The following is a 27,645-nucleotide window of genomic DNA, read 5'->3' on the forward strand; positions in this document are numbered from 1 at the left end:
GGTTACAAATTCCATTTAACAGGTTCTGTTAATTTCCTTCCTTAATGTGTCATTAAATTCCTTTTATTAATCTGGATACCCTCTTGTCAATCACATTTTTTTTTGCCATCCATTTGGACATGTACTTTTTATATAGCTGAGTTGATAAAAAGGAAGCTGACTCACTAGTCACCGAAGTAGATGGAATGAAAGATAAATGTGATGGCAATTTATACTTACTACAGTGAAATAATAACAAATGTTTATGCACTTCTAAAAGGTATACAAACAAAAAGCAGCTAGGATTCTTCTGATGTCTACTCATAATTAAAAGACATCATTTCCTTCTCAATGCTTATTCTTTTATTTCTCTTTGGTTAATGAAAGGAACACATGTCCACAATGTTTTCTTTTATCTCCTCTATCATGTGTCTAGCAAATAACAGATTTTAGTATAAGAGCTAACTCTGAATACTCGGTTACTGGAAGTACCCTGGGAAAAATATTTAAGCTGTCATTGCTTGTTGACTTCCTTTGAAAATGCTAGTTGACTGTTTGTCTCGGTCTTCAATATTTAATTTTTTTATATTTACCTCCCCCCCTAAAAGATTCCAGTTTGTCTTTCAATTGGGTTGTACAGTTTATAGGTCACATTAAAAATGGAAAAAGATCTGAAATGCTTTATCCTTGTCTCATTTTTTTACAGTAAAGAAACCTGACATTGTAACAGGGTTGTATAGACTTTATATATATATATATATATATACTTATGTTAGAGATAATAGAATACTGAACATTAGACTTCCTGAACCTTTAAGGGCAAACTTATGTCATAGCATTACATTTTGAAATACATACGTACAGTGAGAATAGGCTATGTGATAGTATCGATTTACACTGGCTGAGGGCACAGGAGTCATAAGTGTCTGATGTCTTTCTAAAGAGAATCTAGAAGCAGGCAGCAGGTGTACTCAGCAGGACTTGCAACAGGAGGAATTTCCAATATGGTTCTATTAATGTCAATGCTTCAGCCAGGTGCAGCCTACCTTTCTGAAAAAAGTGGACTGCGCACTGCTGAAACACTGACATTACTAAAACCATGTTGGAAAACCCTCCCGTTACCTACAGAGAGCATCAGCATACCTCTTTCATGGATTGCATACTGTATATATATAAACAATATAAGAAAAAGAAAATAAAAATAAATAAATAATAAAAAGATTATATAAATATATATATATATATATATATATATATATATAATTTACTTTGGATTCATGTACATAAACACCTGTTATATCTTAGTATTCTGGTGGTAAAGCTATGTGAAAAGAACCTATTATCTACAGAGAATTAAAATTTTGGTAAGCACTTGAATAAACCAGCATTGATTGCATCTGCTTGTGGTTTTCTTCTGATATTGTTCAACACCATGATAAAATGTAATTGTCTGAAGGTTACTTTGACCATTTATATGATCTCTAATAATGATGTGCACAATTGTCACCCGACTAGACTGCGCACCTCTGTAATATTTTGGCCATCACCATGTCTATCCAAATTGTTTGGAGATGGTGACTCTCAATAATGTGAATGAATTCCCTGTAGTCAGATCTGTATGGCTAGTTTTGCTTTCACTTTATTGGTTCAGCAAGCTTCTTTGAATTAATCCATCTTTTGTTCTCAAAGACAAATCCTCTGTAAACAGAAAACACAAAGCTTCTTTCCAAAGTATAATCAGTTTTAGTTTTCACTCCTGATGTGCTCATGTGATGGGACAAATTACCCTTTGTACTGCATATTACCATAAATTGTTCAGCTTTCAAACTTTGGGATCATGTCTCGGACTGCAAATAACAGCCATGCGTTCCCTTAGCAGAGTTGATGAAATGATCATTTCAGCATCCAAGTTGTTGACAGTTAAAAGGTGATAAAATCTAATATCTGTATAAAAATCCATGTTATGAGAAACCATTAAAGAATCCATAACTAAGTTGTTTCCTCTTTAGAGGTTGTTCAGACCTGTTTACTTTACAGAGTGTTATGCAATATGGGGAAACACTCCTGCACTTGTTTTGCACACTATTCTTGATAACTGTGTTATTTAGCACACTTAAACTCACATTTTGGGTGAACTGCCTGTAAGGCAGAGTGCTAAGCATTTTTCTTCTAGGATATTGAGCACAGCATCCAAACTGCACTAAATATTTGAAGTCTGCCATGACAAAGGCAAGGCAAATATTGTTTTTATTTTATTGTACCAGATCAATGATCTACTTTTATATGACCAATATGTTCCTTGAAATATGGCATCTCCTAAAAATTTTGAACCTCAACATGTAAAAATACGTTGTTTGCAGACTTCTTTGTAACTGTTTCAGAGTTTATACGGTATTCATGAATATAAAATATATACATATACTTTCATGTACTTTACACATGTAAAAGAAGATGATCAAAATGATTACAGTGAAGTGCAAACAGATGACCATATAAAGTAAGTGTACCCAAGAACAGTAAAGAAATATTGAAGGTTAAACCTTTTAAACACATTTTTTTTCAGTCTTGGCAGTCAAAGAACACTTACATAAGACAGGCAAAGGTGTTAGTTGTTTTTTGCTAGTGACATCATTACTCATCACCCCATTACAAGAAAATATGATGAATAGAGCCCTAGAATGGAACTAAGCAGATAATCTACTGTGGGCATTTGTAATAATTAATAAACTTCTTGATTACTTTTGCCATTCTGAGGGCATACGGTTCAGAGTCTGCATACTACATTTTATCATTATCAGCTGACTGCTAGCACACCTTGCTAAACCAAAGATCATTAATCTAACTAGAACACTAGATTAATGTTGTTTTATTGTTGTTAAAGCCTAAGCGCATCCAAAATAAAAAAACACAAAAGTCAGCACAAGGGTCATAATGTACGGCCAGTAGGATGTGTCTCTTTTGCTGACGCCTCTTCAGTTAGTTGAAACCCCCCTGCCCCCCGGTGTAATCTTTAGGTTGATAGAACTAAAGTAGACTATGGTCACCCATTCCTCCCTTTTCCACCATTCATAGAAGCTGTACTATATTTTATTAAAGTGGAAAAAGATCAATGAATGAAGGGGGCAGGCCCCCCAATCATCTGCCTGTCCTCCATTCATAGATCACTTCTGATTCATAGAAGCTTCTTCTGTGAATAGTGCAGCTGGGCAAAAAGGGTGGCATAGTCAGGCTCTCTTAATGACAGCCTGTGACAGCCCCTTAGTTTTTAATGGGTGGGGGGTGGTCAGAAGAACATTTTACCTAACAGAAGAAACATCAGCACAAGGGACATAGTCTACTGACTGTAAGAACACAGAGAGTATTGTAAAAACACTCTAAATGCCCTTTTTTCTCTTTTTTTAACAGTATTCATGTGACTGGTAGGTAATGTGATCTACAAGAGCAGTGGGTGGAGATTAACAGCAGCACACTGTATCTTGTACCTTTAATTGACTTCAACCCACATCCAGATTGAGGCAGCATCTTTTAATCACTGGCGAGAAGGGACATTATGGGGGGGGGGGGGGGGGTTGGAGGTGGTAACATGCACATGCAAGTGTAACCAGTTTCTTCCTTCTGAGAGACAACACAGCCATACAGGGAACGAGGCTTTGTCATCAAACAGCAATGTGGTACAATGATGGTGACAGACTGGCAGGATCAACAAGTATATGGGACATAAAAGAAAACCAAAAAGTGGAAATCACTTCTCTTACCAAAGGTGAAGTGCTTTTCACTTTGATGAGATAATAGATTAAGCCTACTTGACTGGCTCTCAGTTTCAAATTAGGTTTTGTTATGGAATACATATGGCATTATCTAATACTAAAAACTTAGTGTAGTGTTATGTTGTTATTTTTTTCTAATAAAGCTATGCAGTTTAAAGGGAAATCATGTGCATTACTTTAATGGTGCGGCAGAAACTCAAAACAGCAGAGACAACTTTTACAAAGCTGTGAAAACGTATGTATTATGAAAAAAGTAATCAATTAGTAATGTCATTTGCTTATGACTGTGAGATTCGGTAATTAAATCATATGAAGGCTTATTTAATGCAGAGGAAAAATGTATGGCGTATGTGGAAAACAGTAATCGCTTTAAATGAAATTTCGATTTACTGACATCAAATCAGTGAAAGACCAGTGGTGGTTGACTATTATAGATTACTGCATTTAGCACTACCTTACGAAACAAAATCTCAAATAGTCTAAAGGTGTTAATAAAATCAGAAGGTTGCACTGCTGCTAGATTATTCTATGGAATAATTGCCATGTAAATATACACAGTTGCTGGCCTTGTCTCGGGGGAACAATATTAATCAGCAGGGAATAATTTTCCTAGGCTATCAATTCTTCCAACAATGTCTGTCAGTCAAGGGGCATCTGCAGAGGTCAGGGGTTGATCATAAATATGTTTCCCACCCAACATTATTGCCTAGAGTAGGTAATAATCATCCAATATCTTTGGGTTCCTAAAGCCTCTATAGAAACACTAGTTCTGGATTATAACTTCTATAATAGAAAAAAATATTAATTATTTTATTGCACAATATATGAAAAAGAAATGCTCCCCCTTGGGATGTCTTTGCCTCATATGTATTGTGTTGGCGGTGCCAGGAACAGACAGTGACCTGCATCATTATTATTATTATACTTGTTCTGTAATGTTAAAGATATGTCATACCTTATCAAGTCATTTTCTATGGTGGTATAGTGACATCCATATTTAAATGGCTCTGTAGGGTGAATGCCTGTATATAATCATAGGTATAAATATATGTAAAGGTAGGAGATTCGTATGTGGTGTATATCTATCTATCTATCTATCTATCTATCTATCTATCTATCTATCTATCATCAATGTATTATCTATCTATCTATCTATCTATCTATCTATCTATCTATCTATCTATCTATCTATCATCTATCTTGCCTGTTTCTACATCCTAATCCTTGAATGAAGTCTGAATGCTTCTTCTTGTCTGCACATGTAAAACAGTTTGAAAATGATTCCTTTCAAGCTAACAGACAAATCTATTTTATAGTATAATAGATAGGCCAGAAAGCAAATAGAAATTTACCTATTTTCCATGTGAATGAGTATGTGTTTCAACCATCCCTGTTTCATGTTTTCATCAATGTTCCCAAAGGACAGCAGAAGAAACCAGTGCATTACATTTTCCTCTTAAATACTATGCCAAGTATGTGTATACACTGAGATAAAAATACTACTAGAAGAGAAGCCCTAGGCTCTGGGCAACCAATACCAAAACGGTGAATATGCAATAAATCATTCAGTTTAAAGAAGAAAAAAAATTATTTCTTTTTTCAAGGTCCTTTGGGGTTTAAGTACTTCTTAGATATATAAAAGCAATGTACAGAAGGGAAATGAAATGTAATGCAAGGTTACAATGTTTTGCTTTAAGCTGTTAACCAGATAACCTCACTTTTATAATCATTATAATACTAAAACATTTCAACATGGAATTTCTGTAAATTTTGTTCTAGAAGCACTCTTTACAACATTATAGCTGTAAAATCCCCCAGGCAAATAAAACTGAATTGTATGTATATTTAGGTGGTTAAATCAGAACTGTATCACTGTATCTGAGCACCATAAATCAAAAACATTATTTAATTCATTTGTAATATTTAAAGCAAACTCACCATCCATCTATGTATCCATGCTTTATTTTGCTGAGAAATCACTTAAAAAATAATCCCCTTGCATTTTTGGCCATGGCCATCTTGAGTGAGGGCATATGATTCTTGTAGCATTTACTTCCTGGAATCCACTTTCCCTTAGCTCAAACATGCAGGCAGGAGGGTGTGCTTAGTTGAAAAAAAACCCCTCCTTTCCTCCTGAAGAGTCCTGGGATGTGTGACATCATTTGTCTAGGCCTGGAAACTAGGAAGTAACTGAAGAAATGTAAAAAAAAGTTTGTTAAGCTAATATATATTTATATTTTTTTCTGTATGTGTTTGTTTCAGCCTTGTTGCTAACGAGGGAAAATAACCTTACTCTCTCTCTCTCTCTCTCTCTCTCTCTCTATCTACCTATCTATCATCTATCTATCTATCTATCTATCTATCTATCTATCTATCTATCATCAATGTATTATCTATCTATCTCTCATCAATGTATTATCTATCTATCTATCTATCTATCTATCTATCTATCTATCTATTATATATATATATATATATATATATATCAGATGATCTAGATATTGCTGTATATTGGCATCCCTATAGTAAATCACAGAAGTGTACATGGATTTTTAAACTGTTAAGTTGTAAAACTGTGTTAGGTCCTCACCAGTGTTTCTGACATTTTTTACTTGTGATCTCTTGATACCTTTTTTATTCTGTGCCCCCCCCCCAGGTCCCATTAATGAGAAAAAGAAATGTCACTTACACACATTGGTACTACCATTATTTCCTTAGTGTAAGCATATTGACCTGCTTTTTACTATGTATATATTCACGTACAACTGTATGTATTTATGGCTACTCGTAAACATATGCTTTAGTAGCTAGTTGTAAAGGCATTAATGAAATAAATATAACAAGTGTTTCTTCTTAGGACATTATGTATTAACATACTGCAAACAGCATAGCAGACATGTATAATGATTATTTAAGCACATAGAACATACCTGATTGGTTAGTAAGGCTAATAGCATATAATCAACACACAATTATGCAAGCCCTATAGACTTTCAGTTAAGTCATGATTGTTAACAACTGACAATAATGTTGCTTGCCATGGTTGTTTGTCATTGAAGCATGTTAGCGTAGTATAATCAGGGCATTCAGAGTGCTGATGAAATGGTCTCCTTAGGGCTATTCATCAGATTAAAATACCACTGGGACCATTTCCATTGAACAATAAAATAATATTATTGTTTCTTTTGTGTCGTTTTCCATTTTGTAAAGCTATAATTCAGAAATGTAATTAGAACTGAGAATATAAATATTTTGTTTAGCTACCACAATACTAAAGGCATAATGTCCTGCCATTGCAAAGGAATTTAAATAAGAATGGTAAGAAAGTTTTTTTTCCTACAAAAAAGGATATGTTTCTTGGCATCTGGAAACACAAATATTAAATGACTGCATATACACTATATGAGCTAAACCTTGTGGACACCTGACCATCACACCATACAATATATGAATTTGTTAAATATGCCATTCCAAAACTATGAACATTGATACACAACTGACCAACACTTTGGGGCTATAACAGGTTCCACTGGAAAGCGTGTCTGTGGGAATTTGGCCCATTTAGCAAAAAGAGCACTTGTGAGGTCTAGTACTGATGTTGAATGAGAAGGTCTGGTACGCAATAGGCATTTAAGTATATCCCAAAGATTTTCAATAGGGTTGAGGTCAAGGCTCTGTGAAGGCAACTCAGGTTCCTCCACACCAAGCATTGACCATATCATTTTGGACTTGACTTTTAGGCACAGTCACGTCTGAGAACTGTCATCACCAGGCTGGAAGCACACAGTTGTTTAATTTTTCTTTGTATGCTGTAACATTAACAAGAACCTTTATTGGAAACACCTTCACTCAATAATTAGGAGGGGGTTTTACATATTTTTTGCCATATACTGTAGCATGTGAGATTATCAGGTGTCCATAAACTTTTGATCATTTAGTGTATGTAAATATCTTTAGAGTGTTTTTAGGATGGGTGTATATAGAGGGCATTTTGGATTTAGCATTTCTGACTTATAATAGTTGGGTATTGAGGTCTGTTCTGACTACAGTACGACTACAGTACGATAAAATGAAGTTCTGGTGCAAAAACACTATTGAAATATCTAATGCTGACTATTTCATAAGAGGAGCACAAGTGGTGAGTGTTTGGTGAAAACGTGTCTCTTGCCTTCTGAGAAAAGAGAATGTTTTGGTAAAATATTCAGGTGTGCTCATCTCTGTCTTCTTGATGAAGGCCCTAAAGTGTTTGTACAGGATGAAGGTTTTTTACCTTCATGCATAGAAAAACCTTCTGTTTGCGTCTCCTTCAGCCCCCCCCATTACTTTACTAATCCCAATCTCGATCCAGCGATGTGCATGAGAGCCAAGGCTGTCTTGGCTCTCTGCCACTTCATTGGCTCAGAAACAGCAGCATTGACTCCTGCTGCTATCAATCACAGCCAGTGAGGAGGGAGCTGGGGGGGGAAGACCCTGTTCTGTGTGTTTTATGAGGGGCTCAGGAGTGAACACAGCTTGCTAAGGGGGCTTGCTATGGGAGCCTATAATATAAGTCTTTGTTTATGTGTTACTTTAAAATACTGGAAAGGTTAAACGTAATTTTGGGGTTGCTATGTATTTTCCTATTGCTCCCAGTGAGGCATTGTTTAAGGGAACTGTCAGATAATATAACAGTTTAGGGCCTTTGCTGTTGTTGTAACACCTTTTTTACCTAAATAGAAAAAAAGCTTACTGTAAATAGTGCATTGAAAACTCACTGGGGAAGCACAAAAAGTGTCAGGTAAATCTCCACGGGAGTGATTCCTCCATCAATACGAAATGTGTTGATGGGGGAGATCAAGCAATTTTCTTTCATTCAACCCATAGTTGAAGAAAAGAAAGTTGCTTAATGTATGGCCTGCCTTAGTATTCTATGAACATAGATTTTAACCGAAGTTGGATGTCTTTGGTAGTTGAAGATTATTTTCCATTACGCCTGTGGTAGGGAGAAGGAAAACCTGAGAAGATCAGGTGCAATTGGCCAATCTAATAGATATCCTTTTGGAGATTCAGAGAAAAATTATCTGAGTTACCTTTCTAGCAGTTTTTATATTTTCTGAGCTGCAGGTGATACTCCCATCTGTTGAAGGCATTCATAGGACTTCAGCAGGGTTTTTGTAGATTTATGCAGTTGCAACGTATGTTTAGATAGATGTTAGGAGAATTGCAGCTTTATCCCATTAAAATCAAAGTTTGGCTGCTATCTGTCTCTGGCGACGGTAGATCCTTTCACTTTGACAAAGAAAATCTCTTAGGTGACATAGGTCAATGCTTATGGACCAAGCCCTTGATACTATCCATCAATGTGTATCTCTTCATTTGAGCCATTAAAATGAATTTTGAAAAGAGGAAATTAAGCCTTCCTTGCCTATCCTCTATGTCAGGGTGTGCACCCATGCATTATTTTGTCTCCCTGTGTTTCATAGTGTCAACTTTGCAAGCATACCCTCAATTCTAACATTTTGTGACTCCATCTCCTGTTGTACAGGGGCATTTTCTGATCAAAAAGTTACTGAGAGTGCACACATGCCCTCATTTGTTTTTCCTCTCAGTTGATATGCTGTTTACGTTTTCTTATTTCTTGTATAAGCTTTCCATTTGTAAAGTGTAAAGTGTTCTATATTTGTTCCGAATAGTAGTGCTCTAACATCAGGCTTGATGCTTGAGAGATGTTTGTGCTCATTGTGTCACAGGAGGTATTAGTGGGGCACCTGGCTTTCATCTGCTGATAGGCCACTGTTTTATATTTCTGAAAAACTCTACTCTTCTGTTTTCTTCTACCCCACAGTAACATTTCCTCATGATCTTTTGTTTATATGCTTCAAGTTATTCTTGTGTTTTTCTACTTTCCCCTTCTGCACATCTATAGATATTTTTAGATATTGTAAGAATTTACTTGCATTTATCATATATGTTTTATATATGAAACTGTTCAGAATGGTGCTTTTCTAACAGTTTTTTTTTCAGTTATTTAACAGCAATAGATTTTCATGTTAAGAAAAACGTATTCGTTACCATTGTTTTAGCAATTAGTGTGTTTGTTAACAAAACGCATAAGTATTTGATTACCCATGAAAACTGCAATCCAGCAAATGTAACTGTTTAAATCATTTTTTAGATGTTACAGTTTCTGGTGCTTACAACAACAAAGCATTCCATATGTATGTGTGATGTACTGTATACTGTTATATAATTTGTTACGCTGCAAACTATGCTAAATGACTTTGCTGCCTAAAATTTTTTCAGCAAAATACTGATCATGTTAATTTTATAAATGTCTGTCAGAGACATGATTTGGCAAATATGGTACAGCAACTGTCTTGGGGAGCATTTCGGGGAGTTTAGCCTCTTTTAAAACACAACTACTGAAATGTTTGTCAGTACAAGCCCAGTTGGACTGGATACATACAGTACTTTCTTCACATTGTCTAAGCCAGTGCTTTGCTACATAAATAGGCAGACAGGTTGTCAGAAACTCAAGAGTGTAACATCCAGAAAAAAAACATGGTGTACCTGTAATAAAGAATGTCACAACAATGTCGCAACAAGGGCATATATTTTACTATTAATCCTCTCAAACAAATTATATGCTTTTTGATTTTTAAGACATTATGACAGGGTTTCTTTAAGGTAATTAGGGTGTAGTTAATTTGCAAATGAAAGAGAAAGCAATGCATGGTGAAAAAATGCAATTTATCAGAAAATCCGGAAAAGGAATATAAAGCACAATTTAAAGGGAAAGTGTATTTGCAATGAGCCCATATTTTAAGTTATTAATGCAAAATGTTTACAGTAATTTTGCTTTTAGCAATTTTAAAAGGTTCCTCTTTCATATTTATCTTTTACTAAATATATAGAGATGTAGCTTAGCTACTAGGTGGAGCTCTCAGTGGGTCAATTCAATTACTCTGTCTCTCTCTTTACAAGCACAAGATATAATTTCAACCACACAGTGGGAGTATTGTGAGTCAGCTAAGTTATAGACTTGCTTTGCAAAGCTGGCCTTAAGCAGGCCATAGATGGGTTGTCTATCGGCTGAATTGTCAGTCGATAAACGAAAAATCGGTCGTTGCCACCATGGATGCTGCCACCAATGCTCACGAAAGAATAGGACAAGAAACCAGTTTGACAGAGACAGGGGAGCACACCATACAATGTGACAGCAATACAAATACATTATGTTTTTATTTGGATACAAATGGATACATTTGTTGCAACCGCAAAACTTTTTCATATAAAATATATTAGCGGACTGGACTTCCAGTTCGTAGGAAGGATTCAGGTGTCTCCCATTCCTATGATCAATTCACTTTAGCAGAATAAAATTTCCTCTTCTAGATGTGACAGTCTGCAATATCAGAGAGATTGGGGTAAACGAATTAGCCTGACAGCGCTCTAAAACTAGGTCTTTAGAATAAAGAACGTTCAGTGACACCTGTACTTTCTATAGTGCAGTACCACGCAGTCACAGGGCAGGCAAAGGCCAGGACTGGGAATGGTGCACTGAATTAACTGCTTGTGAGGCAGCAACTTCTTCTTCTTCTTCTTCTTTTCTTCTTCTCAGGAAATCTGCTGAAACAACTGTTTTTTTTCTACTCCTATAAACCTATCTTTGCTTGCAGGTCATGGCTCATGCACAGATTTTTTTATCAGTAAAACGATTGGCCGATTTGCCCATCGTTGCAGGGAAAATCGGCCGATCATTCAAATCGGCCGTGAATTTTCCAGCATGACCGATAAAAAAACTGCAAAAAACCCGAATTAACCCACTAACAGTGCAAAAATCGACTGATTTTTTTTTCGGCCCTGTCTACGGCCGGCATTACCCTTGTAGATTTTAGTTCAAACAAGAAAGGATCAAAATTGTTAATCTGAGCATTTGATAGTGCTTTCATGGACTCGATTATTTTCAAACAACTTTTCATTTCAGTACCATGTCAATGTCTCAATTTTTAATTGACCATCTGGATTACCTTTGACAAGTGCATGTGCATAACACTAGTTGCATTTTTTCTTAGTCAGGAGCCAATTTAACAAATAAAAATTGATTTGTTACAATGAAATCTGACAAAAACTTTCCATCCTCGTCCCTCATTTTTTTCCATTAATTCTGTTCAAAATGATTGCTGAATCAGCTCCTTTAACTCTTACATAATTGAATGAATGTTCCAAAAACAAGAGGTTTAAAATGAGAATCTACAGTTGTAAGGGCAGTTTAAAAGGAAATTATAAAGCACTGCCATTGTGTAGCATTGATAAACAGGAATCCTGCACTTGTATGCAAGAGCATGCATATGAAAAAATAAGTATGGTTTCATCCATACACATATACAGTAGGAATATAAATGATGCATGTTTTTGCTCAACAAATAATGTTACAGTATTTAATTTGACCATTTTTAAATGTATACAAACAGTTGATCTCTAATTATGTGTTTATGTCCTTTTTGTAAAGTGCTACAGTCCAAGGTTATGAATTAATTTATTAACTGAGGGTATTTTTACACCAGTAGATTAAATATCAGTTATACATATCAAGAATACATTTGTTTAAAGACAAATGAAAAATTCCCCTGCTATTCAGGGAGTATTAAAATACTGTGACTTTGGCATTAAAATACTGTGGCTATGGCCACTGTTGCTTACTTCTGTAGTGAAATGGAAAAACACTGAATACTAGTTAATAATTTCAAATTAGATTCGTCTGTCAATATTCCTACGGAGGTCTGAAGAGCCATTGTGGTTGCCTCATATATTGTAAGAGTGGTTTCCAGGCCTACAATCACAGGGATCAGATAGGCATGTAATATATAAGTGCCTCTGAAATGGCTTTCCAGCATCGATGGCTGTTGTATCTTAAAAAATAATCTGACTGCCAAAACCCATCTGCCATTCTTATACTGTATGTACATTTGTATCCTATAGCCAAACATGCAGTACGATTTGCAGAGACAGAGACAATAGTAAAGGGTCACCTGAAAATTTCCAGACATACAGAGACACTTTTATAGGCTTTGACAATTAGTCGCAGTTCCTAATGAGCAACCATGTTCAGGCTAACAAAATTTACACCATTTGTGACTTGTAACTAAATGAAAAGGGACATTTAGTTCTACATAGCAACAGAATCATCCTACTGTGTTGAGATAAATGACATTTAGATTATTTAATAGATCTGGAGGGAGTTAAACAGATTAGTGTACAGCCTGCAGAGACCATTGATCTCCCTCATCTGAATAAACAGGTCAGTGAACTAATCATCTTAATTGATCTGTTGAATGTTAACACTGAAAAAAGAAAGGCAATTAAATCTAATGATTCAAAGCTTTTATAGGAACATTAGTTAATAGCAAAAGTTCTCTGAAGATGCCTTGATGAATTACAGTCAGATTGCAACTACATCATCTCATTTCAATGAAAGAAAAAAAGATGATGATGATTTCAGTGTTTTAGGTGTCAATAGGTACCCCAAAATGATCATTGTTAGGGGAATAGTTGATTTTCTGGATTTTACTACTTTGGCTGATTGCTATTGTTTCTCTCCAAAATAAAAAAAATTCAGAACCACTCCATTATTTTGTGTGTTCACATCACATCCTGCAGGTTTCTGAGTGCTATTTCCCCGAACTTCAGTTTGGGGAAGTGTGCACTCAGAACATTAGCAAGTACAAAGTACAACGCATGTCTTATCATTCTTTCTGTTATTGCACGTGCAATTCTCCTGGATTCATAAAACAAAAATCACACAGCCTGTGCATGTATGCTATAGTTATGTTATAAAATATTTAAATAATATAAAAGTTTGAAATGAATACACTCAACAGATAACCAAACACTTAACAGAAACTGAAATAAACATACCCCTTTAGTAACACCACATTTGTAAAGTAAATTACATATAACACTATGGGGTTGATTTACTAAAACTGGAGAGTGCAAAATCTGGTGCAGCTGTGTATGGTAGCCAATCAGCTTATAACTTCAGCTTGTTCAATTAAGCTTTGTCAATAAAACCTGAAAGCTGATTGGTTTCTATGCAGAGCTTCACCAGATTTTGCACTCTGCAGTTTTAGTAAATCAACCCCCATATGTCAATATAAATAGATGACACAGCATAATAATGTTCTGTATGCTTAGAGCAGACCCACTAGGCATATCAATACTACCTTGGAGACAGACATAAATCTGGATTATCCCCAATCATCATGTGAATAAAATCATGGGAAGCACAATGGCTTTGTGGTTTGTAGTTCTGACTTGCAAAACCTTGGTGCAAATCCCAGACATGACACTATCTGCATTGAGTTTAGATGTTCTATCTGTGTGCTTGTGTGGGTGTACTCTGGGTATTAAGGATATCCTCAAAATACAATGTTGACAATTCATACAAAATGTGCTGGTAAATAGAGCTAATGAGTATAGAAAACAGAGAATTTTGTGGGAAAACAAACACATTTGTGAATAACAGATGGAGCCTAGCCTGTTCCTGTATTAGTCAAATTATTTTAGAAGGGCAAAATGATCATGCATTAATTTAATATTAAAGCTGCTCAACCATGCAACAAACTTCTTTTTGTTTTTGAAATTGCCTTTAATGTTTTAAATCGTTTGAATGATTACCCTGATTTTATGAAATCCAACTATTTATCCTATAGGCTGCTAGATGTGGAGTAAATTGAAATATTCTTTACTCAGCTTGCTAAATTACTGTTATCCTTGAAAGAAGATTTTTCATGAGGATGGATGTGCAAATTTTTGAATACTATAATTCTACGTTTATTTCATTCTTTAGCTTCGATTTGACGTTTTCTAAAAATATTTATTAATTTTAAAGATGTGAATAATGTATTGAGCATGACCTGCTTCTACTGCACATTTATAAGTAAAAATGTAACATGCTCTCTAACAGCTGTTCATATGCCATTGGCAAAAAAAAAAAGAAGTTTTTACCATTTCCATTTATTCAAACTGTTGAGTCTACATTGCTTTCTTTTTTGGCTGTATCTCGCAAATGTTAAATTTTGCACAAATTGTACAGTTTTTAGAAGTTTAGAAGTTTGTAATATCTGTTTTCAATAAAATACTGTCCCATGCTGTCCAAAAATAGTGTCCTATAATGTCCAAAAAAAAAAAGAAGTCCCACGATGTTGAAAAGATAATGGATGTATGGGATGAAGAAGACATAGGAAAGAGAGAAATCAAGGCATACAAAGAGATAAGACTGGGGGAGGAATGAGAAAAAAAAGTGTTTCTAACCTACCCTTGTGTCATACTCAAGTGAGCACTGTACTCCAGTATGGTTTGAAAAGCTGACCAATAGAACCAGGTTTTTCGGAGCAGTTCTTCAGAATGGTTCACACCTACCATCAGATCTTCCATAGTTTTAATTTTGTTGTCTTTACTATTCCACAAACCAATCAGAGGGGCAGAAGTCTCCTTCCAGCATAGTGAAATACAGGCTTTTCCTGTATTAGGAGATGGATAAGAAGGGACTTCTTATATAATTTGAGGGGCATTGGTGTCAAATGGAGGAGAAAGGCAACAGGGTTACTCCCCAGTTGGCCATCAGTAAGTTGGAAGACAAGATCATGAACTTTGTCCCAGAGCTCTTGTTTAACTGGGAAACCCCATAAAATGTGTAGTAACAACCCTTTATATCATTAGCATCTCCAGCAAAGGTGTGATCACTGTGGGAGCAAAGATTTTTGGTATCTGATACCAATGAGTTAAAAGTTTATAGCATGATTCCTGTATTCTGATAGATATGGAAGATTTGTGTGCAAGTTACAGTATACTCTGTTATTGTTCTGAAAAAAAAATTACATTCAGGACCCAATGCATATGGGAGAAAGTGATCAGGTGGCTGCAAAAGGCACTTGTAAGTGATGGAAAGTCCATGTTGATTAGTAGAGGTAGCTAGAACAGGCATTCAAAGGCAGTGGGACTGGTTGAAGGGACAAATTCCCTATTTTATTATAGGTACTTATATAGTGCCAACAATTCACATCAGTTTCTGGCCTCAAGGAGCTTGCAATCTAAGGTCCCTAAGACCAATTAATCTATCAGCATGTCTTTGGAGAGTGGGAGGAAACTGGAGTACTGGAAGGAAAGGCACAGGAAGAACATGCAAACTCCAGACTGGTAGTACCATGGTTGAGAATTGAACTGACAACCTTAGTGCTGCCAGGCAAAAGTGCTAACCACTTAGCCACTGTGCTGCCCTATAGGTTTGAGTAAGGAAATATCTCAGCTGCATGGTTTGCCATGGTTCAGACATTTGTTGAATTTCTGATATAGATTTAAAATTAGCCGGCGTTTGAAAATGTTCAAGCTGAAACTTGTCTGCATCTGTGAAACAGTTCAAAGTTTTGTCCCCTCGGCCAGGGACAAATTTGGGGTGACCGATAATTGGATCAGGCCTAGGAGGTATAAATCCCAGAGAATAAGTGTCTTGTTTAGAGAAAATGCAACAAGAGTAACACTTGATCAGAAGGTGGGGTATCACCTGAGGAAGTAAGTCACCTTAGATTGTACGCCCCTTGAGGGTTAGGGACTGATGTGAATGTACAATATATATATAAAGTGCTGCGTAAATTGATGGCGCTATATAAGTACCTGAAATAAATAAATCTAGAAGTCACGGGAAGCAGGGAAGGGGAACAGATGATGTGGCTTGCTCCATCTGGATCCATCTTTTACCCTGGTGGTATGTACACCAATCAAGGACCAATCATGGTTTTCTTCCATAAATATCCCAAAGTTACCTGTTACAGTTATGATAAGTTCTGTACAAAAGTATAAACCATTTTTCGACAAACCCATGTGGACCGCAACCAGGTTTGTTAATAATGGCACACTGAGCAAACTTCTAGAATCCCAGATTTGTAAGGCATGCAAACAGGTATATATCTTTGTTGTGACATTTAAAAGTAATTAAAAAAAAACCCCAACTGATCAACTACAGTGTTTAAGAGAGTAGTATCTACAGCTTTTTTAAAAATATGTTTTGGGTTTTGTTGCACATCTAATATATACAGTATATATATATATATATGTAAAAAAAAATCTTTGGTAAAGTGATTGTAATACATAATGACGGGCCACTGAAAACATTATGTTTTCCTGCTGTCAGTGTTATGTCTAAGAAAAAAGCAGTGATGAAAATATGAATTATTGTAAATAAATGTTTATAAATTATGGTTTTCCTGTAAATGAGAAATAAATTATGGACATCTGCACTGTTATTCATAGTGCTTCGACTCACTGTGTATATAAGAACTGTTTGCATTTGGCATACCAGAAAATTGTTTTAGGAGTTTAAATAAAAGAGCACAATGCATATTTAGTCAAGCATTACTGTACTAAGGCATTAAGTAGATTAGAAATAAATGAAAGTAATTAAGGGAGCTGTCTAAGAAATGTATTATATCAGAGACGTGAATCGACTGTTTGCACAAAACATTATAACTGGCTGCAGTTAAGATTTAATCAGGTTTGTGTGTGGTACAACATTTGTGTTAGGAAAAAAATATTAATGAACATAGACAGCAAGCAGTCCCAGTTTCAGGAATTCATTATGCTAAAACAGCTTTTGTTTGAAGAACGACCTTACCAGCGCCACCTAGCTTCCTATAGCATCCACTTGAGAATGTATTATCTGGCTTCTTTAAATCCAAGGAGCAATCATGTTGCCCAATATAGAGTTAAACAAAGTAAACAATCAGTTTTAAGCTTTATCAGTTACACAATCAGAAGAATAAAAGGCTATTGCATATTGGTTTGCTAGAAATGCACACCGTTCAATGCCTAAGTAAAAAAAAAAAAAAGAAGACTACCATTGCCTACCTACTGGCTTAAAGTAACCCTATTGAGAATAATAAAGTGGTGAAAATGATTTTCCTGAAAAAGAAGAGTCTAGATATTAACTTTTCCTGCTGCCTGTGCTGACAAACACTGCTCCTCCAATGAGTAATCCACTGGGAAACCAATATTTCAGTAATGTTGATCTTACGTGTCTCCCACATCACTTATTGGTACTTACTACTTTCAACCCTCACATTGCGACTGTGTGCTCCCAACACAGTCACTTTAAATACATCTAGTCAGTGTCCCAGAACAAAATCGCAGAAAAGGAAATCTGACTTCCTCTTCTGTATACTTGTTCCAGGTCTGGCAATATTAAAGCCAGGAGGTAGCATAGAAGTCAGGCAACTAGAATTTTCAGAATGAAGTCAGCAGCACAACGCAAGTATATCTTTCACAACAGGTTTACTTGAAGCCTTGGTGATGATGAGTCACAAAGTATGTGGCTGTAAAAAAATTTTCATAAAAAGGAAAATTATTAGTTTTTTTTTAAATTTCTTATATGTAAAAGTAATCAGTTTAAAACTCATACTAAGTTTGTAAAGTTTTGGACAGAGTCAGATTTTTGTTATTTCTGTCTATGACACCATTGATGGGATTTTCCCTCACTTCCTGTGCCTGTGATGCCCATACAAGAAATGGGAGGGTACAGATGTCACCAAGGACAAGAAGGTGCAGACAGCAATAAAACATTGTCAGAAGTTCTAATCTTTCCCCACCTTTACAAATGTGCGTGCCTGTTGAAGAGCCTGCCCAACACTTTCTGTCCCGGTAGGAAGAGGGAAAAACCCATCTGGCAATGAATATTTAATCCTTCCCCACCCTATAAAAAATGGCTGGAGTAGGACTATAATGAAAATAAATGTGCCTCAATGTTTGAAAAACCAGGCCAAAATCCCACTGAGCTTTGCCAGAATGTATTGAATATGGATGTACATGTCCCTCACGCACTTAGGTCCGCTGACTTACATTTTGACATCTTTTGGCATGCATTTTAGCATGCAATAATGTGTGCTGCATTTTCAAAGGATATCCTGTGCATTGCGTTGACATCCGCTTACATCATTGTATTGCACTAAGTGCACTTGTGCTAAAACGTATAGAAAATAGATGTACATTTCCATCCATTTTAGTCATGAGCTGAAATTCGTTGACATACATTTTGATGTCCATTGACATACATTTTTGACATCTGTTGACATACATTTTGATGTCCATTAACATACATTTTTGACATTCGTTGACATACATTTTGATGTTCATTGACATACATTTTTGCATCCGTTGACATACATTTTGATGTCCATTAACATACATTTTTGACATCCGTTGACATACATTTTGATGTTCATTGACATACATTTTGATGTCCATTGACATACATTTTTGCATCCGTTGACATGTATTTTAGCATGCATTACAGCGTACTGCATTTTCACAGGATATCCTCTGCATTGTTTTGATATCTGCTTACATCCGTTGCATTGTGCTAAAATGCATAGCAGTTGCATTTTAGCACAACGCAGGTCAGCGCAATATTATTGTGTGAATAGGACACATTGGAAATTATTGTTTTCAGATGTCCTTTCGTTGATCTGCGTTTGACAGCTGCGCTAAAATGCAGATCAACACACTGGATTGAATTGGTCCTAAATCTATACAGTATATAGTTTTCTTTAAGTAACTGAAATTATTTTCTCTGCAGTTATTCATTATTTAGAAAGTTATGTGATGGAGAATCTATGATCTACAGTCAGGTCCATAAATATTGGGACATCGACACAATTCTAAAATTTTTGGCTCTATACACCACCACAATGGATTTGAAATAAAATGAACAAGATGTGCTTTAACTGCAGACTGTCAGTTTTAATTTGAGGGTATTTACATCCAAATCAGGTGAACGGTGTAGAAATTACAACAGTTTGCATATGTGCCTCCCATTTGTTAAGGGACCAAAAGTAATGGGACAGAATAATAATCATAAATCAAACTTTCACTTTTTAATACTCGGTTGCAAATCCTTTGCAGTCAATTACAGCCTAAAGTCTGGAACGCATAGACATCACCAGACGCTGGGTTTCATCCCTGGTGATGCTCTGCCAGGACTCTACTACAACTGTCTTCAGTTCCTGCTTGTTCTTGGGGCATTTTCCCTTCAGTTTTGTCTTCAGCAAGTGAAATGCATGCTCAATCGGATTCAGGTCAGGTGATTGACTTGGCCATTGCATAACATTCCACTTCTTTCCCTTAAAAAACTCTTTGGTTGCTTTTGCAGTATGCTTTGGGTCATTGTCCATCTGCACTGTGAAGCGGCGTCCAATGAGTTCTGAAGAATTTGGCTGAATATGAGCAGATAATATTGCCCGAAACATTTCAGAATTCATCCTGCTGCTTTTGTCAGCAGTCACATCATCAATAAATACAAGAGAACCAGGTCCATTGGCAGCCATACATGCCCACACCATGACACTACCACCACCATGCTTCACTGATGAGGTGGTATGCTGAGGATCATGAGCAGTTCCTTTCCTTCTCCATACTCTTCTCTTCCCATCACTCTGGTACAAGTTGATATTGGTCTCATCTGTCCATAGGATGTTGTTCCAGAACTGTGAAGGCTTTTTTAGATGTTGTTTGGCAAACTCTAATCTGGCCTTCCTGTTTTTGAGGCTCACCAATGGTTTACATCTTGTTGTGAACCCTCTGTATTCACTCTGGTGAAGTCTTCTCTTGATTGTTGACTTTTACACCTACCTCCTGGAGAGTGTTCTTGATCTGGCCAATTGTTGTGAAGGGTGTTTTCTTCACCAGGGAAAGAATTCTTTGGTCATCCACCACAGTTGTTTTCCGTGGTCTTCTGGGTCTTTTGGTGTTGGTGAGCTCACCGGTGCGTTCCTTCTTTTTAAGAATGTTCCTAACAGTTGTTTTGGCCACGCCTAACGTTTTTGCTATCTCTCTGATGGGTTTGTTTTGTTTTTTCAGCCTAATAATGGCTTGCTTCACTGATAGTGACAGCTCTTTGGATCTCATCTTGAGTACATCCAGGTGAATTATACCTTGTGTTTTTCAGGACAAATTGGGCTTTCATTTGGTGGTAAATGGTAATGGATATCTCCTGATTTTTTTTTATTATCAAAGGAAAACTGGCCCAAAATAGTAAAACAAAATATTTTTTTTATTTAGCTGTGTTTTTCTTGTTACTACCATAACCTACCACCAAAAAACAACCCAAAATAAATTCTTCAGCTCTTGACGATCACAGCGATACCATATATGTACATGTTATTTGTTGTTTGAACCTGTGGTACAGCCCAGAAACAATAGTGCACATTTTGCTTTTGTCTTTTTTTTTACCTAAAACACACTGACACTGACACTAACTGACACTGATACCAATTTGTTTTTAATCCTGACCTTTGAACCTGACCTTTTGACCTCTGACCATGACCTTGACCTTGACCTAAACAATAACCCTAGCACTGACTAGATCAAACCTTGATCTAGGTATTTTTTCTTTATTTTTTTATTTTATTTTTTAATAATTTTTTCTCTCTATGCCAGGAGTTAGAGAGATACAATGTATCCCTCTTCTCCATTCATAGAGAGAGAAAAAAACAAGGGGGCCGGGCTGCACAGTGACTGATCACTGTGATAGCCAATCAGAGGCTATCACAGCGATCATGTGACCCGGAATCATTAGAACGGGACCCGAGGCTCTCAGTGACACTGCGGTCTTTGTGCTGGGAGTGCGCAGTGCGGTGCGGTGCGATCTGATATCTCTAGTAAGAGGCTGTGTTCGGTGTTGGAACACACGAGTGATCAAGTGTGATTTCCAGGCATGACTTCTTCACCTGTGGATAGACTTTGTTTCTATTGTAGAGTTTTTTCATTTACCGGTAAATTATTATATTTGTTTGTGATTGCAATGCATTTTTATTCACTGATTGGTTCACCATTATACATTTATTGAGACTTTATGTATTTTGGTTATTTATACTTGTGTTGGTTCCTTTACAGTATATTAAAAAGGAAGCACTAGAGGTTTTATGCACTGTATAATAAACATGTATTGGTGAATAAAGAAAAGATCAGTTGTTAGGCAGAGGCAGGATAGGCTTCTCTGAAGTTTTGAGTTTTCAGACATTTCCTAAAGGTAGACAGAGAAGACAGCTGGAAAGGTTGGAGTAGGGAGTTCCAGAGAATGGGAGAGGCTGTGGAGGAAAGCATGGGAGTATGTGACAAGGGAGCTAGAGAGCAGGAGGTCTTGGGAGGAGCAGAGAGGATGGTTTGGGTAATATTTTGAGAAAAGGTTGGCGATGTAGCTCAGAGTTGCATAGCTTTGTATGTTGTTGTTAGTATTTTTAATTCTATTTATTGGGTGAGCAGAAGCTAGTGGAGAAAATGGGTGACCCTTAACCATTGATAAGGTGTATGAATTTGGAAGCAGCATCCATAATAGACTGCTAAGGGAATAGTCTGTGTAAGGTAGGCAAATGAGGAGGAAGTTGCAAGAGTAAAAGATGAGAGATAACAAGTAAGTGATTTAGGATCTTTGTGGTTTCATTGGTTAAGAATAGTCTACAGGATAGCTCAAAGCCCAGTTCAGTGGACATTAGAATCATATATATTTTCATGTTTAGCTTGGGCATGCTAAGTAATGTGTAAGTGGGGCATATATTATCTCTCAGAGCGATTGCAGTAATCCCCCTGGCCTGCCCGCAGCTGCTTTTCTATTCAGAGGAAAGAAACCATCTTTTTTCAGGCATTATTCATTGTCAGCTGCTACTTTCTTGTCTGTGATGCTGATTTTGATTTATACATGTATTCTACATTCTGATTTCCACAGCCTCTCACCATGTGACATACTACAAAGGTACAATTTTACAGTGTGATCACTGACTGAATGTGGCAGTCTTATATCATCTCAATCTGTGCACAAACCTGTGGGACTATTATTTATTTGTTAATAGGTTAAATATTTTAAAAAATAATTATGTTTCTGTGCATTGTGATGTCATGAATTTATACCTGTAAACTTTTAAGGAAACTGAAAGGTTCACTTTAAACTTTTTCAAAGAGCTGACTGGTAGAGGTTCTCAGTGGGCAACCATCACCAGTCAGCAGTAGAGGTTATTCCCAAAGTGTGAAATGCATTGTTGTATAAACATTAACCAGTTTTATGTACAATGTAATCACCGGATATTAAACTGGCTTTTCATTCAAGGCTAGCAGTCTATGTGGTATGAGCAACTACATCAGAAAACTTTTTTTTGTTTCATACCAGAAGCTTAATTGGCTAGAGACAATTTTTTTTGTCAAATAATGTAGTTCAAACAAGCAAAGATTACAGTGATAAATTCCAAATAAGCATTCAAATAAATACTGGATGAACATTATTAAATACATATCTTGCCAAAAATATCTATTTATTTAAAGTGCACATGACAATATACTCAGTGGATGTCAGCATACACATTGAATTTACACATCAAATATTTCATGGTCCATGCAAATATCAGAATGTAATATGATGTACACATTTATGAAATTATAATTTTGCACAATATTTTGCCAATATTTACATTCACCATGAAATAACATTACTACTCCTTATGACCCTTTTTTTATTATACAGATTGTTTCATTTAATGCTTTAGTATAAAGTGAAAAAAATATATAAATAACATTGGTAATCTTACAATGATATAAGTAGATGTATGTTATTCTTTCCAACAGAGATACTGAATATAAAGGACTTCAACTGTCTTTGGATCAAGTTACAACAAAACCATCATATTCTTATGCAAATTCAAATCCAGCCATAAATGACAGCAGGAAGAGCAGTAAGTCACGTCTTCCTAGTGCCAAGTCTAAATCCAGGACATCACCATACCCACAGGTAAGGGTCACTGGAATGCAATTCACATTTTTCTTTTCAAATATACCAAGCTGGAAGCAATTAGGTGTGGGTAGGTAGTTTTTTTGTTATAATTTAAAAGACACCTGCTAGTTTATACTTGGGGTAAAACTGTCAGCAACAGGCAGTACATTGCCATTCACAAACATATATTTTAAAATGTACAAAAGCAGCACCCACAACAGCTCTTTTGGGTACAACGTATTACAATTTTAGTTTAAGAAAACCCTATTAGCAGGTTCTTTTGGCCTAGGTTACTGCTAGTTATTGTAAGCAGTGAGGTATCCAGGGTATGGCATGTATGCCACCTGCCCTGAGCACCACTTGAAGATGGGTCCTGCACAGGGGTGGACCCAGGTGTGCTTGGATATGCTATGACACCCCCCAAAACTCTGCTAACACCCCCAAATCACCATCCATCATATTAGCAGATGAAAGCACACTATATCCCTGATTTTCCAGATTCTTCTAGGACTCAGTGGTGCTGTACAGTGTCATGTATTTCCAAAGTGCAGGTCATCCCACTGGCACCATGGAATCGCATGATGCTGTTTCCTTGTGGCAGAATCCAGAACCATCCCCAGCATTCAGAAGAGGATAGAAGTTTTCCTCCATCCAGACCTGCTCTGCATCCCTTCCTCTGCCATGCTGCCACAGCTGTACTAATCATAAGGTAGGGCAGTGATGTGAGGGGGCTCTGAGGAATCTGATGTCAGGGTGCTCTGATTATTCCAATCTAGTGGGGGGCCTCTGATGTAAAGGGGTGCTCCTGGTGTGAGGAAGAGACTCAGATGTAAAAAGGGTAGTCCTGATGTAAACCATTAAAGTTAAGAGGGGATTCTGTTGTGAAGGGCAACTGGCTAGAGCCTGGAGTGACTGCATTGTTACACAGTGCAGATGTGGACTAGACTGCACTTATGGAAATATTGTAAATAATTGGAAGTATTGTAAATAATATAATAATGAGTTTTGACAGGTGAACAATTTCAGTGAACTGTACTCAATGACTGCTTTTGTTAAAAAAGTTAATGGGCACAAATTATGCATATATTGAGCTGCACATTTTACAAATAATATGCATCATTATTTTTCTAGATGTGGTCATTTTTAACTTTTGTGTTAATTGCAAAAGTTTTTTCTTATACTGTAATTAAAATTTGTAGGAACCAAGATGTAATTGTAAATGGCAGCTCTATTTCTTGGTGATAATAGACCTTAGGGTCTAAACAATATGGAGGATACATGTAAAAATCACACATTTTTTCCACCTGTAAAGGTTAAGAAGTAGTGCTTTATTGCACTGTTCTTGCTTTCAGTAGCATCAACGTTTGAAACCCCACTTGCATTCATATCACTGTAGAAGAACACTTATGTTTCAGTACTTTCTGTACGGTATCAGATGATAAGGATCAGCCCATTCAAAACATATTTTCAGAAGCTAAAGAAAGATCTACTTACATTAGATCTGAACTCAACTCAGCTACTATGACTTCTACAAGAGGATTTTGATACCTTTGTTGGATATTGAAAAATGCAGTCATTTTATATTTTTAGAGAAACAAAGAGGGTAGTTAAAACATCTATTATGCTGAAAAACTGTTAACTTTGCAGAGATAACTTATTTCTGGAGTGTATGAATCATAAAAGAAGATACTATGTAATTTATCTGAGTAATCTCTACAGAAACTGAAATATCAATATTGTTAAAACTGACCCTCTAAACAGAAACATACATTACATGCATACATTACAATACTTTCATTGCAACAGATTTGTTAATGGTGTAGAGAGAATGTTCATTTAGAAAAGTGAACCTCCATTTTGAAAAATGCTTAGTGAATAAGATAAAGCTGTATTAACTTCAATCATCCTATGATATGCAAACAGAATCCTGTTTTTTTTTCCTCGCAAGTGATTGGGTAATCAAAATGAACTTAATATTGTCTTAGCTCTACCTTATTAAGTAAACTAAGTGAACAGTTTCTAAACCTTCAGTAAATCATCCCTAAATTATTATTACAAATTGAACCTAAAAATAATTTTGAAGTCAGTTTCACATTTTGCTTTCTTACTGTTTTCATGGTGGCATTGCGCATAGAAAACTGTAGATTCTTCCAGTAGTAACTAACTGTTTATCAGATTATTTTGAGCTGACATAGTTTATTAAAATAAAAGCAAACCCTGTTAATTGATTATATTATTAACATTAATTGGATCTCATTAACTCTTTAAGCTGGGAAAAAAATGTTTTTCTTTGTCTGCTGGGGCAAAATATATATCATGTTATTAGAACAGCGTGTGGGAGTATTTATAGTTTTATTTATACTCAAATTTATTCATTTTCTGCTTTGAAAATGTGTCAAATATAGAATAACTAATTAAACAGAATATTCTTATTATATGCTGAATTTCTTTTTTCATTATAATCTTTCCAGCAGCTTAAGCTCAGATAGAATCCACAGGACATAAATGAAATATAAGCTCTGTGAGTAGCAGCAAGGATACACTGATATATCACAGCCAATAAAGGAAAATACCAGTATGGATTGGTGCTGTGCTCTTTCTCCTGCATTAAAAATTGGATCAATACTGAGTCATGCCATTAAATTTTCAGTGAAAGTCATTTAATAAAATGTTATAATTTAAAACCAAACTCTAGGCAACCAACTAAGGACAGAGTTGAAATACATATAGACAAATTGTTACATATTTAACCATAGTTAACATAGTTAAAAAACACGGGTCCACCAGTTCAGCCTTCAGTGTGTGTGTGTATGCATGTGTGATTTATATTCTCTAACAATTCTCATAGCCTGGTATACTCTGCTTCTTGAGGGAGTTTTGCTCTAACAGTGAAGAACACTTTCCACAATCCAAGGTTAAACCTCCTTTCTTTAACGTTAAATGTTGGCCATGTGTCCTCTTGAAGGAGTAAACAGTTTATCAATGTTACTGAATTCACCTTTGATAGATTTGTACAAAGTAATCAAATCCCCTTTTAAGCACCTCTTCTCCAGAGTCAATAACAGTATTCTATATAACTGATCCTCATAGCTGAGTTCCGCCATCTCCCATAATAATTTTGTTGTCTTTAGCTGAACTCTTTCTAAGTTAACTGAGGACTCGTGACCAAAACAGAACTGCATATTCAAGATGAGGCCAAACCATTGTTTTGTAAAGGAGCAGAAATATTGAATGGAATTTATGTCCTTTTTAATGCATAGCAGTATTTTGCTAGCTGTCGTAGCTGTAGCTTGTTATTGCATGCTATTGCTAAGTCTGTGATCTACAAGTACCTGCAGATCATATTAAGGTTAATGTGTAATTTGTATGTGTATTTTGGGCACCCAAGTGCATCATTTTACATTCCTCAATATTGAACCTCATCTGCCTGGTAGCTGCCCAACACTATATTTTATTAGGCCTCCCTGTTATGGTGCTTCATCCTGTGCTGAAATTATTTCCCCACCTAATTTGGTATCATCCACAAACACTGAAATTGAACTCTTGATTCCAACCTCCTTTCAATAATAAACAAATTGAGTAGCATTGGACCCAAGACAGAAGCCTGGGGCACACCACTCACAACTTTAGACCACTCAGAGAATGAGTAATTTATCACTACTCTCTGGACCTTGTCATATAACCAGTTTCCTATCCATGATCATACAGCTTCATCAACTCCAGCAGACCTTATTTTATAGATGAAATGTTTAGGAGGCACAGTATTAAATGCATTAGCAAAATCTAGATAAACTACATTCACTGGACTTCCAATGTCCAATTGCTGACTTACATTCTCATAGAATGATAACAGGTTGGTCTGAGAAGAACTGTATTTTTACATCTATTCTGGTTGTCACTTGTGAAACCTTTATTACAGACAAGTTTCTGTAAGAATACCTCACCATTCCTTCAAATAAGTTACATTTTCTTAATGTTAGGTGAACTGTGGTTTCCTGGTATGCATTTCAATCCTTTTCTGTAAATTGGTACTACATCTGCACTACGCCAATCAGTTGGCACCATTCAAGTCAGTAAGGTTTCCTTAAAAATTAGAAAAGTGGCTTGGCTATAAGT

General features: G+C 36.0%; 1 protein-coding gene across 1 annotated transcript in view; it reads left to right on the plus strand.

The window, feature by feature from the left end:
* The window catches only part of SIM1 (SIM bHLH transcription factor 1), a 118,985-nt gene that overhangs the window by 70,448 nt on the left and 20,892 nt on the right, over window positions 1-27,645 (plus strand). The window contains exon 10 of the mRNA XM_089665183.1: window positions 23,385-23,547. Coding sequence (XP_089521309.1) covers window positions 23,385-23,547 — 163 coding nt within the window. The remainder of the gene's footprint in view (window positions 1-23,384; window positions 23,548-27,645) is intronic.

This window comes from Staurois parvus, unplaced genomic scaffold (assembly GCF_062004578.1).
Source record: "Staurois parvus isolate SC_StPar_1 unplaced genomic scaffold, SC_StPar_1.0 ptg000048l, whole genome shotgun sequence".
Classification (NCBI taxonomy): domain Eukaryota; kingdom Metazoa; phylum Chordata; class Amphibia; order Anura; family Ranidae; genus Staurois; species Staurois parvus.